Source organism: Cherax quadricarinatus, chromosome 9, assembly GCF_038502225.1.
Source record: "Cherax quadricarinatus isolate ZL_2023a chromosome 9, ASM3850222v1, whole genome shotgun sequence".
Lineage (NCBI taxonomy): Eukaryota > Metazoa > Arthropoda > Malacostraca > Decapoda > Parastacidae > Cherax > Cherax quadricarinatus.
The window spans coordinates 11,528,000-11,543,171 of record NC_091300.1 but is presented as its reverse complement, the minus strand read 5'-3'; the positions used below and the strand labels follow the sequence as shown (position 1 = coordinate 11,543,171).

General features: G+C 36.6%; 2 protein-coding genes across 4 annotated transcripts in view; one reads left to right on the top strand and one right to left on the bottom strand.

Annotated features, from left to right (window-relative positions):
- LOC128686223 (SUN domain-containing ossification factor) overlaps positions 1-10,786 on the top strand; it is a 172,460-nt gene extending 161,674 nt beyond the window's left edge. For both annotated transcript variants that reach the window (XM_070083229.1, XM_070083230.1), the window contains one exon: positions 1,059-10,786. In XM_070083229.1, the coding sequence (XP_069939330.1) occupies positions 1,059-2,176 (1,118 nt within the window). In that variant the 3' untranslated portion in view covers positions 2,177-10,786. The remainder of the gene's footprint in view (positions 1-1,058) is intronic.
- Positions 10,787-11,531: 745 nt separating this feature from the next.
- LOC128686222 (protein phosphatase PTC7 homolog) overlaps positions 11,532-15,172 on the bottom strand; it is a 317,819-nt gene continuing 314,178 nt past the window's right edge. For both annotated transcript variants that reach the window (XM_070083231.1, XM_070083232.1), the window contains one exon: positions 11,532-14,752. In XM_070083231.1, coding sequence (XP_069939332.1) covers positions 14,703-14,752 — 50 coding nt within the window. In that variant the 3' untranslated portion in view covers positions 11,532-14,702. The remainder of the gene's footprint in view (positions 14,753-15,172) is intronic.

Sequence of the window (15,172 nt, the reverse complement as noted above, 5' to 3'; positions counted from 1 at the left end):
TCTCTTGTTCTACTACTATCACCAACCTTCTAGCAATACTGCTACCACCTAGTACTACTACTATCTCCTATTACTACCCTCTGCTGCCACCTATTACTGTTATTGCAGTTCTCTACTACCTGCAGCTACCACCACCTACTACTACTACCTTGTACTACTGTTTCTACCTCACACTACTACCACTATCACCACCACCTTTTTCTTTAATTTCCCCCCTACCTCCAGCTACCATTACAGTTGCTTCCTACTACTACCACCTACTAATACCACCTGCAACTACTGCTACCACTGCCTACTACTAATACCTTCTACTACTACTACTACCACCACCACCTACTACTACTGCTTCCTGCTACTACCTCCTCCTTTTTCTTTAAATATTCCCCTTCCCCTCTTTTGGCCTTCTCTGCTTTTTCTCTTGTCCAAGTGTGATTGGACAATTTTCCAGGACAGACTGAAAAGTCATCTTAATGTTCCTCTCCTAAGTGCAAGTTTTGGCAAACATAATCCCATACTATTATAAAATTTTCTCATCATAGATACCTCAGAACTTTACCTACCTTTTGTTTATCTTTCATAAACCTATCAACTCTCAAATATTTATTATATTTACTTAATCTTCCACTCTGCAGTCCAACCCTTCATTGCTTAGATTTTCTCTTATTTTCATCACCTTACTCTTTTTCTTTGTTTTCTTTTACACACTTTCCTAAATTACCACATTAACCTTTGCAAATTCTCTTCAGGATCTTCCAAAAGCACAGTCAACAAAAAAAGTAACTGATAACTCTCATTTCATACCAGATTCATTATCTCTTTAGCTCACACCTCTCCCAAATAAATATAGTGAACAACTGTACTGTTATGTGCATTGATATACTAATTATGTTGGTAAAGCACACCATAACAGTAATGTTAATTAAACTGAATCACACAGTTGCTATAGAACTGATGTCTTACTGTTTCATGCTGATATATAATATTCACTTTCATAAGTGAACACACAGTAGGGATTGGTTATATTAATGCTTGTTATTTCATGATCTAAATTTTTTCAGGAACATACCAAGATTTACTGATAATTGAACCTGCCATTCCGATCATGGTTGATTCTGTCAGTGACCGTAAGAGGAAGAAGAAATCTAGTAATGGCACTTTAAAAAGATCCAAATCTAATGCCAGTATTGTTGAAAAATCATCTAGCTCTAGGAGATCCCGCCGTCTTGAAAAACTCGATATATCAAGTGCTGGAGTTCTGTTTTGTGGTGACAAAGCTATAGGAATAGATGCTATGCCTCCTAGCTGCTTGTCTTCTCCAGACTTGCCAGATTTACCAGGATTTTCATACGAGCCTTTTGTAAATGAACAAGATCAAGCAGTTTTTTATTCTGGGGAAGATTATAACAGCTGTACTGCAAGGTCTTATATAACAGAATTAAGCCTAGACAGGCAGTTTGTGAATACTGCTTTACCAAGCTGTGATAGTTTGCATAAGAAAGGGATGAAACTTCCAAAGTCCTCAGTGTGTAGTGCACCAGAAAAGTTAAAGAATGGCGGAGAAAAGGTAAAAAAAATAAAAAAAGTTAAAAAATTTAAGAATACTGTGAATGAAAACTTGCACAATGGTTTGTCTCAAAGTTCTGTAGGAATTTATGGTCATGATTATTATCCAAAGACTAATGGCACATCATATAATTGCCAAAATGAACAGCATGGTGAATATTATTATGGTCATACTAGTGTTCACTTTAGTGATAACAATCTTACTAGTCATGAGCTTAATTGTACTGAAGATACCCCTTACCCTGATAACTTCTTAAATGGTGATAGTTCTCTTGTAACAAGAGAATGTGTTGGGAATGATTTTATGCATACCAGTTATGATAAAAGCACAAGTGAAAGAAAGAAAACTTTGTCCAAGACAAAGATTAAAGTGAAACTTCGGTCAGATAACTGGGAATGGTATTCAACTCAACATTTTGGGAGCAGTAGCAGTGAAACTATTAGCACATGCAGTGATTCTAGTGGGAAGAACCGAAAAACACAGGCAGAGGAGGAGGCAGGCAGTGTGGAGAAGACTGAAGAGAGGAAAATAAAGAAAAAGAAGAAGTCCAAATCAAAGGCTTCTATTGTTCTTGAAGAGGAAGAAATTCCAGAAGTTGATGCAGGTACCTGACCAATTCACTGCTGTCCACGGTGCCACTGCATTGTGTTACTTGGAAAGGGGTTAAGTTGGTGATTATACACCCTATAATGGAAAGCCAAACTGTTTATATTATTAAAATGTCTTTAGTATAGCTTTGTAAAATATTGATTTGAAAGATCACAAGATATATTATCTATTTATGTGTAAATGCTGAAGTGATTTTAACCTCTACATCCTTGGTAACATGTATCTCGGTTTCAGAGGCTTATTGGCCATTACAAAATAATTATAAATATATCCATTCCCACTCTTATTGAAGCACACTAATGAGTATTATGTGGTGAAAATTATAAAAATATTAATGTGCTTTAATTCAGATCTAAACATTAAAGTAGTAGTCAAGTATTTATTCAGTCTTTTACAGATGGAATAAATAATTATTAACATTGGTTGTTGAAGCTTAAAGTCGGATCAGTTTAACATAAAACTTTTGTAAATATTAAAAAAGTATATGATAATCTTTGGAAAAAATATGTTGACAGCTATTTTTAAAGTATGGGATCCCTGTTCGTGTTTTGATCAAATATCATAGATGTCTGTGCTGAGGATTGCTACTATACTGAAATATTTTGCTGAATATAATACATTCATTATACATGTTTATTTTCTCATAAGGTATTGGAATTTATAGATTAGAAAATTAGAATTCTTTTACTAGTCAGATAACGGGATGTTGTGTACACTATTCCTATTATCGCCATCTTGAAGTACGTATCACAATTTATTTCTACTGAATGCTATCAGTACCAGAGATGTTAGAGTAAAATATTAAAAATTTCTTGGGCATCATTTAGATATATACTGTGCTTCTTAATATAGTGTACCAAGTTGAAAGGTTTAGTGTTTATTTACAGTGGCCCAAGAGTAATGTTAAACATCTAATGGCCTAAGGTCATTTGCAGGATGCAAGTTAGGCAGGATGTCTCTGATACTATAATTTTACGGTAACCTTTTCTTAAGAGGAATTGCCAATTAATGAAAGATTGCTTGAGCAGTTGTACCTGTACAGTACTTATGCAAACAATAGTTGCATTGACATTCTTGGCATTATCTTCTTCAATCCTTCATTGGTATAATTGATTTAGATTTATATTAAAGATTAACTCAAACAAGAACCGTTCTTAATCCAGTTAGGAAAATTAGGCAAGAGTTACATTGAATTTTTTTGTACCTAGATCAATTTATTTGAAATATTTCATACTGTGTGCATATGCATGCATGGATGTGTATATTTGTCTGCCTGTTCACAAAATGCATACAATATGCTCTGTTAATTCATAGAGTAAGTTCTAGGTTTAGAAGTTAATTTTCCAACCATAGAAAATAGGAAAAGGTAGGCTCTAAGTATTTCCAGATATTGTTGTTAAAACAAAGCTTATTCCTTTCAAAACTAATTTGAAATTGCTGGCTGTGATAATAGAGATCCTGCTGATAAAAACACATTTGCAAATTTTATTCTGTGTAGCAAACCTTCACAGTGAGAATTTTCAGCAGTACTGTATAACCCACGAGTTTAGTACTTCCTCTAGAAGATAATTGAGAAGTCTTGTGTAAATTGCAGTTTTAAGGTATTTCCTCTGCGTGGGCCAGTATTACAATTTTTAATATTAGATAAGCGGGGGAGAAATTCTCTTCAAACACAAGAAGTTGGCCCTAAATTTACAGGCTCTTCCATTACTGGAGCCAACTGGCCTCTAACAACTTTCACTATGACAGTCACCTCTATCCCACTTTCCTTGCCCATTCTACACACATTACACTACCACTTTCCTGCCTCTAGAGGAGGAGGGGGTAACAACAGGACTTTTTCTGAATCTAAATCTGTAAGTTCCTTTCAAGGTTAGTACTCAAGTTGATTATTCTGAGCCTATATGAACAAAAACACCACATAACTGATTACAATACTACCTAACATCAGCATCCCAGCCACGATAACCCATCCCACATATTACTAATGTTATACCACCTCCCACATTTGTCACTAACACACTACTTCTCACAACAAAACCCTACCTCTCGCAAATCTTGTGTCATTACCATTCCTATTTACTGACCTCTCTAGTTCATTATCACTCCCAGCTCACATCTACTGCTGTATTATTAGGAAGTATGGTAAACCCTCAACTTAAGACTGGAAATGCAGGACAAAAACTACTGGGTCAGTTAATTTCATGACAATGGACAAGTTTATTGATTACAGAATTGTTAGTTACTATGACAATGGCACGCTGTATAGCCCTTGTGGCTTAGCGCTTCTTTTTGATTATAATAATAATATGACTGGCAAAGCAGCCTCATCTCTATCAACTACAGTCTGCTCACTCATTTTCCGTATTAGTTCATTAAATCAAGGGTGTACTGTTATTGTTAGTTTTACGGTGGAATATCCAAGGCTATGGGGGGTATTAGGGAGCACTCTAAATGCTGTTTTTCTGTATGCATTTGCTTTCTGACAGCTCTTGCAAAGAAAGCACACTTCTTGTGGGCAATGATGTCTTGCATTTCCTAAATTTTCATTTACTATGCTGTAATCTAGGTCTGTACAAATGGCACATTTCTTTGGATCCTTCCCCTTTTTTACACTCCTTGACTTTATGCACTCTGATTTCATTCTTACCTATGCCATGCCATTTATCAGGCAATTTTAATTTACTGTGGGGAGGGTTACATTGTGGCTTGCAGAAGACAGGATACTCTTTTCTCAATCCTTTATTTTGCCATGTGACCCTAGTGGGTTTAGCACTTAATTTTAATAATATTCCTTCTCCATGGGGAAGTGGAACAGAATTCTTCTTCCATAAGCCATGCATGTCATAAGAGGCGACTAAAATTCCAGGAGTAAGGGGCTAGTAACCCCTTCTCCTGTATATACAGCCTCTCCTCACTTAGTGACGTACTCTTTTACCGATGCCTCGGACTTACGACTGGCTCTCTGACCAGTATTCATACCTAAATAATGTATATTAGAGGTGGTTTCCTCTTCTGTTTATTTCAATATACAGTACATTACCGTATAAACATTTAAAAATATACCAGAAATGTTGTAAATGGTGCAAAGGTGACATTAAAATAATATCAAAGATGGTTGACACACACTACCAGTATAGTATGCTCCTTGCTTAGTAATGAATTAGTTTAACAACATGGTCTTAGGAACAGAACTCTTTCGTTAAGTGAGGAGTTTCTGTATTACTAAATTTAAAGAGCGAAACTTGAGTTTTTCTTTTTGGGCCACCCTGCCTCAGTGGGATATGGCCATTTTGTTGAAAGATTTCTTATTATTAGAGGATGTAATGAAATAGAACGACTTGGAGAGCATATAAAGCTGTAGTGGAAGGAAGGCGGGGTACGGGATGGCCTAGGAAAGGATGGAGAGAGGGGGTAAAGGACTTTTTGTGTGAGGGGGGCTTGGACTTGTAGAAGCATGCATGAGCATGTTAGATAGGAGAGAGTGGAGACAATTGGTTTTTATGACGATGTGCTGTTGGAGTGTGAGCAAAGTAACATTTATGAAGGGATTTGGGGAAACCAGCAAGCTGGACTTGAGTCCTGGAGGAAAACAAGTACAGTGCCTGCACTTTGAAGGAGGTGTAGATGTTGCAGTTTTTGAACTGTATTGTAGGCACACCTCTGGTAAGACAGTGATGGAGTGAATGACGAAAGTGTTTCTTCTTTTTGGGTCACCCTGCCTTGGTGGAAAGACTGGTGTGTTAATAAAAAAATATATTTCATGTCTTCATCACCATTGTTTCTACACATGTAGAATGGCAGACCCATACCTTCTTGTGTGTAGGTCTATCTGCTCTTCCTTGGTAGTTCTGTAATAAATGATCTACATGATAGCATTATTATTATAATAAAAAACCAAGCATTAAACCCACCAGTCATACAATGCTATATATGATAGCAATAATTTCCATTCCCTCCTTGCTGATCTTGGTAATTTGAGTGGGTGAATTTGGTTATACATGCGATGCTTTTCTTGAACCTACTAATGCTTCTGCAGAACTATTACATCCCTGTGTTTGTGCAGACCCCCCCCCACAGTTTCATGGGACCACTACTGTAACATACCCTTTAATAACTAAACAGGCTTGAGTGCATGCACATTGCTTTATATGGACAGCTCAATGAACTTGTTGACATGTCCACCATAAATGCCACTACAGTGGAACTCTGTTTTTGTATGCTCTAGTAAATGTATTTTTTATTAATATTTTTGGGTGTCTGGAACGGATTAATTGGATTTCATTATTTCTTATGGGAAATATTGCTTCCGTTTTCATATAGTTAGGTTTTTGTCAGACTTTTTTGAACCAATTTATCACGAAAACCGAGGTTCCACCATACCTCCGTGCTCAGTCTGGGGGAAAGGGGTGATAGTAGCATACAAGTTCACTCCTAACCCAGGCCCCTATCAAATTGGGCATCTCTTTGTTAGGGTTTCATAAGAACCGCATTACCCTTCCCCCCCCAACCACTTTCTCCAGTCCAAACGTGAGTGGTAGACCATCCCACTGAACTAACTTGACATCTCATACTGATCAACATTACAATGACCCCTTATTTTTTGGGAACTTGTGTAAAAATCTTTGTACTAACCTACAGCATTATCCTGGAAACCTCACATTACCTCTCTAAAGGCAACTTGTCACAGCCGGCTGAACCTTCTTAAAACCCTTGCTCATCTTTCATGGGGAGCTGATTGTCGAACTCTCCTTCGCCTACATTCAGCCCTCATTTTATCGAAACTTGATTATGGTGACCAGATCTATTCAGCGGCCTCTCCTGCTACTCTATCTAGCCTTAACCCCATCCATCACCAAGGATTAGGTTTATGCCTTGGTGCTTTTCGCTCTTCCCCTATTGAGAGCCTCTATGCAGAAGCTAATGTTCCATCCTTGTCTGATTGCCGTGATGCCCATTGCCTTCGCTACTATGTACGCTCTCACGATCTCCGCAATCCTTCCATTTATAGCCCGTTTGCTCCGTCCCTTCTCTCTTCACCTACATTTGCTCTTGTCTTCCCTTCAGTTACCACCTTTATATGTTCATGTAGCATCTCACTTTTCACTATTCCCCTGGGAAGTTCCAGCTGTTCGGGTCTGTTCTTTCTCACTCCCTTGCTCGAAAGCCCAACTGTATACGGTGGCTTCCCGCTCTCTTTTTCTTGACCACTTCCACTCTCATTCTCATGCCATCGCAGCGTACACAGATGGCTCTAAGTCTTCTGGCGGAGTCGGATTCGCAGCAGTGTTTCCGGAGAGTGTCGTGCGAGGGCATTTACTATCTTCAGCTAGCATTTTTACTGCTGAATTGTATGCCATTCTTGCAGCACTTATTTGTATTGCATCTATGCCTGTGTCATTTGTGGTTGTCTCAGACTTCCTTAGTGCTCTACAGGCTATACGGAAATTTGATACACCTCACCCCCTAGTTCTCCGTATCCAACTTTGGCTAAAGATAAAGATATTGTTTTTTGTTGGGTCCCTGGTCATGTTGACGTACAGGGCAATGAACAGGCAGACACTGCTGCGTGGTCAGCAGTACATGACCTACCAATTTCATATAGAGGAGTTTCATTTCCGGACTATTTTGCTGTAATAGCTACCCACCTTCACACCCGTTGGCAACAACGTTGGTCAACTCTACTCAGTAACAAACTTCATTCTATTAAACTGAGCATAGGTTACTGGCCGTCTTCTTGTCATCAGTGCCGAGGTTGGGAGACTACTCTCTCCCGCCTTCGCATTGGCCACACTCGTCTTACTCTTGGGTATCTCGTGGAGAGGCACCCTGTTCCTCTGTGAGAAGTGTCAAGTTCCAGTATCGATTAGCCACATTCTGTTAGACTGCCCTCTCTATCAACGAGCATGCAGAATTTACCTCCGTCGTCGTCTCCACTCTACTACTCTTTTACCTTCCCTTCTTGCTGATGGACCCTCCTTTAATCCTGACTCTCTCATTGACTTCTTGACAATGATGATACCTTTTGCACTCTCCTCAGCCCTTTCTACCTCAATCTCTTGCTGCCCTTTACCCTTTCACTATCCGCTGCCCCACTGGTCTCCGTAACCTACTACTCATCCATCTCCCTTTTGCCACCTGATACCCTCGCTTCCTTCCTGCCCTGTAGCGTTGTATAGCCCTTGTGGTTTAGCGCTTCTTTTTTATTATAATAATAATAACTTACAGCAACCAGGCCTGAAGACATAGTCACATGCTACAATGCTTATATCTCTCAGTGCACTTCATCCTATTGCAATATTCTTTTTGACTAGGTACATTATTATCATCATAACTGAGGGTTAAATGGTTGACCAGGTACAGACTCCACAAACAACGAGTCACAACATGTGTAGGATATGTTCTATACGTACAGATGCTCTTAAAGAATATTTCCCTATATTCTAAAAGTCATGGCACCACACTTTATGTAAAACAGGTGAAGATATGGTTGCAGAAGAACAATATTAATGTTGTCTAGTGATCAGGGAACAGCTCTGACCTGATTCTTGTAAAAAAAAAAAAAAATTGTTAAAGTAAAGGTTCATTTCATAAACCTACAAGGCAGATTACTTTTTTTTTTTTTCTCAAAGAAGCACTCCAGATTATGAAGTACATTAATAGCCTTTCACCAAACTTTGTGCAATTCAACGGCATACTGCAAGGCTGTGTCCTTGTGCAGTACTAAGTTATTCAAAATATGTAATGGTTCTTCCCTTAAGTAACTGGTAATTCTTATATGTAGATTTTGCCATCATTTGTACAGGTCTGGAATGTCAAGTTTGTAGCCACCACTCAACACTAGAATGTGCTGCCAACTGCTCCACAATATGGTACCAAGTTTTCTATTGCTAAAATGAACTTGATAATTTTCATGAGATTACCCCTATCATCCCACAGCCTACTTTATACCTATATGGCTTCCTTATTCCAGTATGTGTTTTAAGACCTTTTTGTTTTACATCTGAAAAGCTGAACCTGCTGCAAACTAGCTCATTTTACTTAGGGAGCTGATAAAGACTTCATGTAGCACTAATTCTATCCAAGCTAGACAATGGAAACCTAGTACAGTATCAAACCATACCCCGGCAGGGATTGAACCGGCGGTCAGAGTCTCAAAACTCCAGCCCGACTCTCTGACCACAGGTTCAATCCCGGCCGGGGTATGGTTTGTTTGCAATCGTGTCATTACGATTTCGTGAGTCTAGTACAGTATATTTCTCAGCTACTTAAATTGTATGCCATTCATTATCAGAGATGATATTTATGTTTAGGCATCTCTCGATATTCCCAGTTGAGAGCTTACTTACAGAAGCAAATGTCCTTTCTTTGCAGGTTCAACACTATGCAGATGTCTATTATTTTGTTGCTTTATAATGGCTTCATTACTGGTGTGAATAATGTGCTTGCTTATCACCACCTAGGTGCTCTTGGCAGTCTAGTCATTTGGCCTGTGGGGAACATAGCATGTTTAAATCATTAATATAGGTCTGTATAATAGATTAAGAGAGAGGACTCGACTGTTGGTACTAGTGTATACTGTATTGTACAGTTAAAAAAATATATAGGTAGATTTCTTGGCTATGTAAATTTTGAATTGTTTAACTTTTTTTCAATAACAACAGTTTGGTATATTGTGGCTTTGTGTAACTACCAGATATATCCTGTCTTATTTCAGCGATAAGTCATTCCATAGTCATGGTCTTATCGAGAAACTACAGGCCTGTTTAGTAAGCATTTTATTACCATAGGCTACACTACAGTAGTTTACCTTGCACAGAAAGCTAAATAAGATACTAACTCTCCAAAATGCACAGAAAATGCTGTGTATTTTTTAATATCACTAAGGCCCCTAGAAAGATGCCTTTATGCCAGTTAGAGGCTCTCAATCCAAGGAAGTGAACTTATCCATTTTCTTGGATTGAACCTGTGCTTCCCATCCCCCATTCACTATGACCCCAATGGAGTTAGCACCCTCCCAGGTGTATATATTTTGTTTTATTTACAGGAAAGTGCTAAACCCATTGGACTCTTACAGTGCCTGGGAAATGGGAGATAATTGGGATTTAATTTAAGGAAGTAGAGAACAATTTTAATTCCTTGACTCAAGAGCCCCTCACCAGTCTCTAGGTTATAATATGGTAAGAATGCTCTGGTAAAACAAGTGTTCCTTTTATATTTGCCCAATTATTTTTATACATGCCTTTTTTTTCTTTGCCTGTTTCCACCCAGTCATACGAATCTTCAGGTTTAATTATGAAGTCATTATTTTGTGTATCTACTGTAAATTTGTTGTGGGTGCAAGACTGTGAGGAGTATGAAAGATGAGTTGCAGTTACTTTATTAAATATGTTCACAACTCTTAATCCAGTCACTGGGGGTGTGTAACCATCTCTGGCTACAACTCTGTTCCTTTTTCCTTCCCGAGTGGAAGGCTTGTATTGTAGGGAAACTCGGATAATGAAGAAAGACTTAAAAGGTGTAGATACAGTGTGTCAGTGAAGTCTCGCTCCATTTTTTGAGTTTCTCAAGTGTCTGTTAAACAGACAAAATTATAATAAACATAAGAGTTTCTTTATTATATTATTACCTACTTTTAGATTTTATGGCTTTCCTTTATTAGTCAAGATTTCCACATTAAAACTTTCATATCATTTACAGAACTATACTCATACAGATCCTTCAGTAATCCAATTATTTTCCCTATAAAAATTACTGCCTAAGCTACCTACCTTTACCATTGATCTACAGGAGATGCATCTTTTAGGAAAGCACAGCTAGTGAGGGTAGCCACAATGTGGCTCTTGATCCAAGTGACTGGACCTGACTCTTGGCTCAAACTTCAATACCACCTCCCATTCTTACTAGGCACTGCATAACCCCTATGGGTTTTGCACCCCCCCCCCCCATGAATATAAAAGGGAAGTGTGTGTCCCCTTTAAAGTGCAGGCACTGTACTTCCCAATTATATACACATAACAGGGGCTGTTTAACATTAAAGTAACAATGGAAGCAGATTATCATATTAGGGTTTCAAAATGGATAGGACATCAGTCAGTGAAGAGGTTGGACCAAGAGCTACAGCTCTCCTGGCAAGCTCAAATAGGTAACTGGACCTAACTCACCCTTCCTTACCTTATATTTTCCAGGTACTGTATGGCCCCTTTGGGTTTAGGGTTTGAAAATTAATGTAATACAAATGGGTACTTTCATATTTCAAAATATGTATTCCTAATATGCACAATTTAGTTCCTAACAGGTATAGTGCATACATACATGCCTTGCACAATGTAGAATGTACATTCATCAAATACTTGGGTAAGAATAATGAATTTTTTATTCACTATGTATTAATATAATACAAATATGATACATAATACAGTATATTGCATTGTCTTAAACAACATCACAATTTCTCCACCTTTTTTTCAATTAACTTTTACAAACGTTTGACACCGATACAATGTGCCAACAAATTACATCGTTCATATACTCATGATCATTAGGCTTTTTTTTTTTATCCAGTATTTCATTTTTAATAACTTATTTACACATTCAAGTATAAACTTAAAACTTTCTTACTGTATATAATGATTTAATAACTGGACAGGTATTTTCAAAATGGTATGCTTATAATCACCTGTGCTGTCTCAAACAAAAAATATAAATGTACATTATAGCACTTACCATGACAAGAGAAATGAGAACCATGTTCAATTTAATTTAATTTTAAAATACGAGTTTTTTAATATCATATAGCATTAACGATTGATCACTGCAGTGTAATCAACATGCTTACATACATTACTGAACTCAAAGTTGAAGATTATGTCAAAGCTCAGTAGCAGTTCAGAAAAATTATCAAATTGTAAATGCATGTAGCTCTTGGTATCTGATAGCAATTTCAAAATTTTTAATCCAATAGTATTAAATTATATCACTTCAAATCAAATGTACTGTAATTCATTAAAGATCTACAAATTGCAGATATAATGAATATATATAAAAAAAGTAAATAATGATAAATCAAATGCAATGAAAGAGGTTCAAGAATAAAAATTAAAGTAAAAAAGCTGAGGTATTACCCCCCCAAGACTTTAAAATAACATCAGTTTCATTGCAGCTGTTCCCAACATTTACCAAACATAACTGAAAAGTACAAATACCAAGAATCGATCACACTACTCAGGCTGTAATAAACTTATCCACCTGCCATAACAATATACTATCAAATTTACAAATACTACGTTCCTAGGTGAGCAATTCCTCACTACTACTGCAGAAGCTAGGGTCTTGGGGCCCCAGAAATCTGTCGTAGATATTGTGCTTTTCTTAAATGAAATTTTAACTAAATTTCCAAGTTCAAGTAATGGGTAAGTTTTGGGGAGTTTCCCATAATTATAAATATGTATGCTAGATCACACTGTACAGTAAACAAGGGTGCAAGGAATTATGTTTAAACAACCATTAATATAATATTGCCCCAACATACATGGGTGAATAGGTAAACTCACCATTGTGTGTGACTAGATTTTAAATAAAAGAAAATAAGATTTGATATTTAAACATTTAAATCCTACATAACAATACTTAAAGTATTAGTAAATAACAATCTTGAAAAGAACATCATTAGATGTTTACCACCCTTGTATGGATACTGGCTATGTAACTTAGCTCATGTTGTACATGTCATTACCAATTTTCAAATCTGAACAACACTGAGAAAATGTGGCAGCTCACATTTATCAGTTTCAAATTTTAATTATAAGCTTAACTTCTCTCTGAAATTATTTGTAATTGATATGCTGCAACATAATTAATTCTAGGGTATGTAATAATGATCCCATAGTATTCAATAAATCTTTTGGGCAAGCCTTAAAAATTTATATAGGCATTATTAATCTAGGAAATCCAATTAGTACCAGAGTTACAACCAACCTTACATGCCCTGGCAAAGAACTAGCCACTGTGAAGCATGACTACTTTGTCGTACCAGAGGTTTGAGTCCTGGATGGGAGGCACTTGGGGTAGAAAGACAAAAAGCATAAAAAATATGAATCTCATGATTATGAGCCTCTCATATTTGTATGAACCACTTTGACCAAATATGACTACTGATACTGTTGATCACTGTTAATTAGTGTTCATTTTATTCTCATATCACAGTTCAGAAGATTATATAACCAGGAAATCTTCAACAACATAAAACTATTTACACTTTCCATTACCATAAATCCTGGGAATGAAACTTCTGCAAGCTAAGATATGGAAAATGCAATGAGTTATGAAAAATTTAATTTGCAGCTAGTTTTGGCTAATCAATAAATTATTCTGTAGTGCCTTATAAGTGGTTTTGGACTTGCAATCTAAATAATGTACTACTCCATACCCTAGAATACTGTAAATATCGGAAGTAAAAGTGCTACGAAACAAGGGCATGGAATGTGCGGACAGCTATTATCCAAAACAAAAACGGTAACACTTGGTAGACATGTTCAACTCGACTATTACACTCGCAATAAATACATATGCTCAGCATGCACTATTTTCTGGCCAAACTGTTTTGATTTATATCCAATATTACTGATTAAACTGGCACACTTTGGCTAAAAAATTTCCACAGATTAAGAGTGACTCCATTCATGTCTGTTGAGCAGAAAGACTGGCAATTGGCTAAGCATACCATTAGTACAGTACCTTGAAAATACCGACACAATGAAAGCATAAACACGCATGCAGTTTAATGTGATCCTTTATTGACAACGTTTCGCCCACACAGTGGGCTTTTTCAAGTCACAAACAGATCTGATTGTGACTTGAAAAAGCCCACTGTGTGGGCAGAACGTTGTCAAAAAAGGATCACATTAAACTGCATGTGTGTTTGTTTCCAGTACAGTACCTTAATTGTTTTTTTTTTCAATAAAAGGTTAAGAGTACAACAGAAATTAGAGTTTTATTTGTATAAATCAGTTTGGTTCCAATTCCTGTTGCAGCCTTAATATAACAATTCCTGTACAAAGCAACATCTACAGTAATTGTTTCAAGTATACTCAGTGACAGTGAAAAAGTTTTAACAGTCCCAGTCAATCTTAAATATTGTATTCATGTTTCAATAACAACAATAATTATTTACTACCTTTAGATGCTTATTAACAACCATTTACCACGAGTACTGAAAACTAGACATCAAAAACCAAACCAAAACAAAAAATACTGTATTTGAAATGTTTTTTCAAAGGCTGCATTACTTTAGTAGGCTCTAATACCATATTTTACAACCAGCAAAGAGCATAAGTTTCTAGAGCTTTAAATATATTTCAAGTTCTCAATAAAAAAATTACAATTATTTCATTCCATACAAAATAAACAAATATGTGGTGTAAAAACCTAGCATATGATAACAATGTGATTGACAAAGTTGGTGAAGTTAAACCACTTGCCTGGATGTTGCACTAATAACTACTTTTGGGTTCCTGGGGCCCTGCTGGGTTTACACTGTTATGGTGGCCAAAACCACTGTTATGTCATCTGGTTTTCCACCTATAAAAATGAAAAACATGAGAGCTTGTATGCCATATTACATTCACATTAGTAAGGCGAGTGTGAAGTATAACAAACATCTTAATGCCTGTCACTAGACTCAATAAAATATCAGATGAATGCTATATAAAACATTTAATTTTTTTTATATTCTAGAATGTAGATTTCTCTCATTATACTATTGTATAATGCAGAGATGAACTTCAAACTAATAAAAATTCTGAAAGCTTTGTAATGACTTCAGCATACTACAATAATATTATATATATACACATGTATATGCAATGAGATCACAGTAAACAGGTGATTTTAGAATATGCAAAACAACCACTGTGAAAGAATAGAGAAATTCCAAGTGCTTTCGTGACTACTCACATTATCCTTGATAATGTGAGTAGTCACGAAAGCGCTTGGAATTTC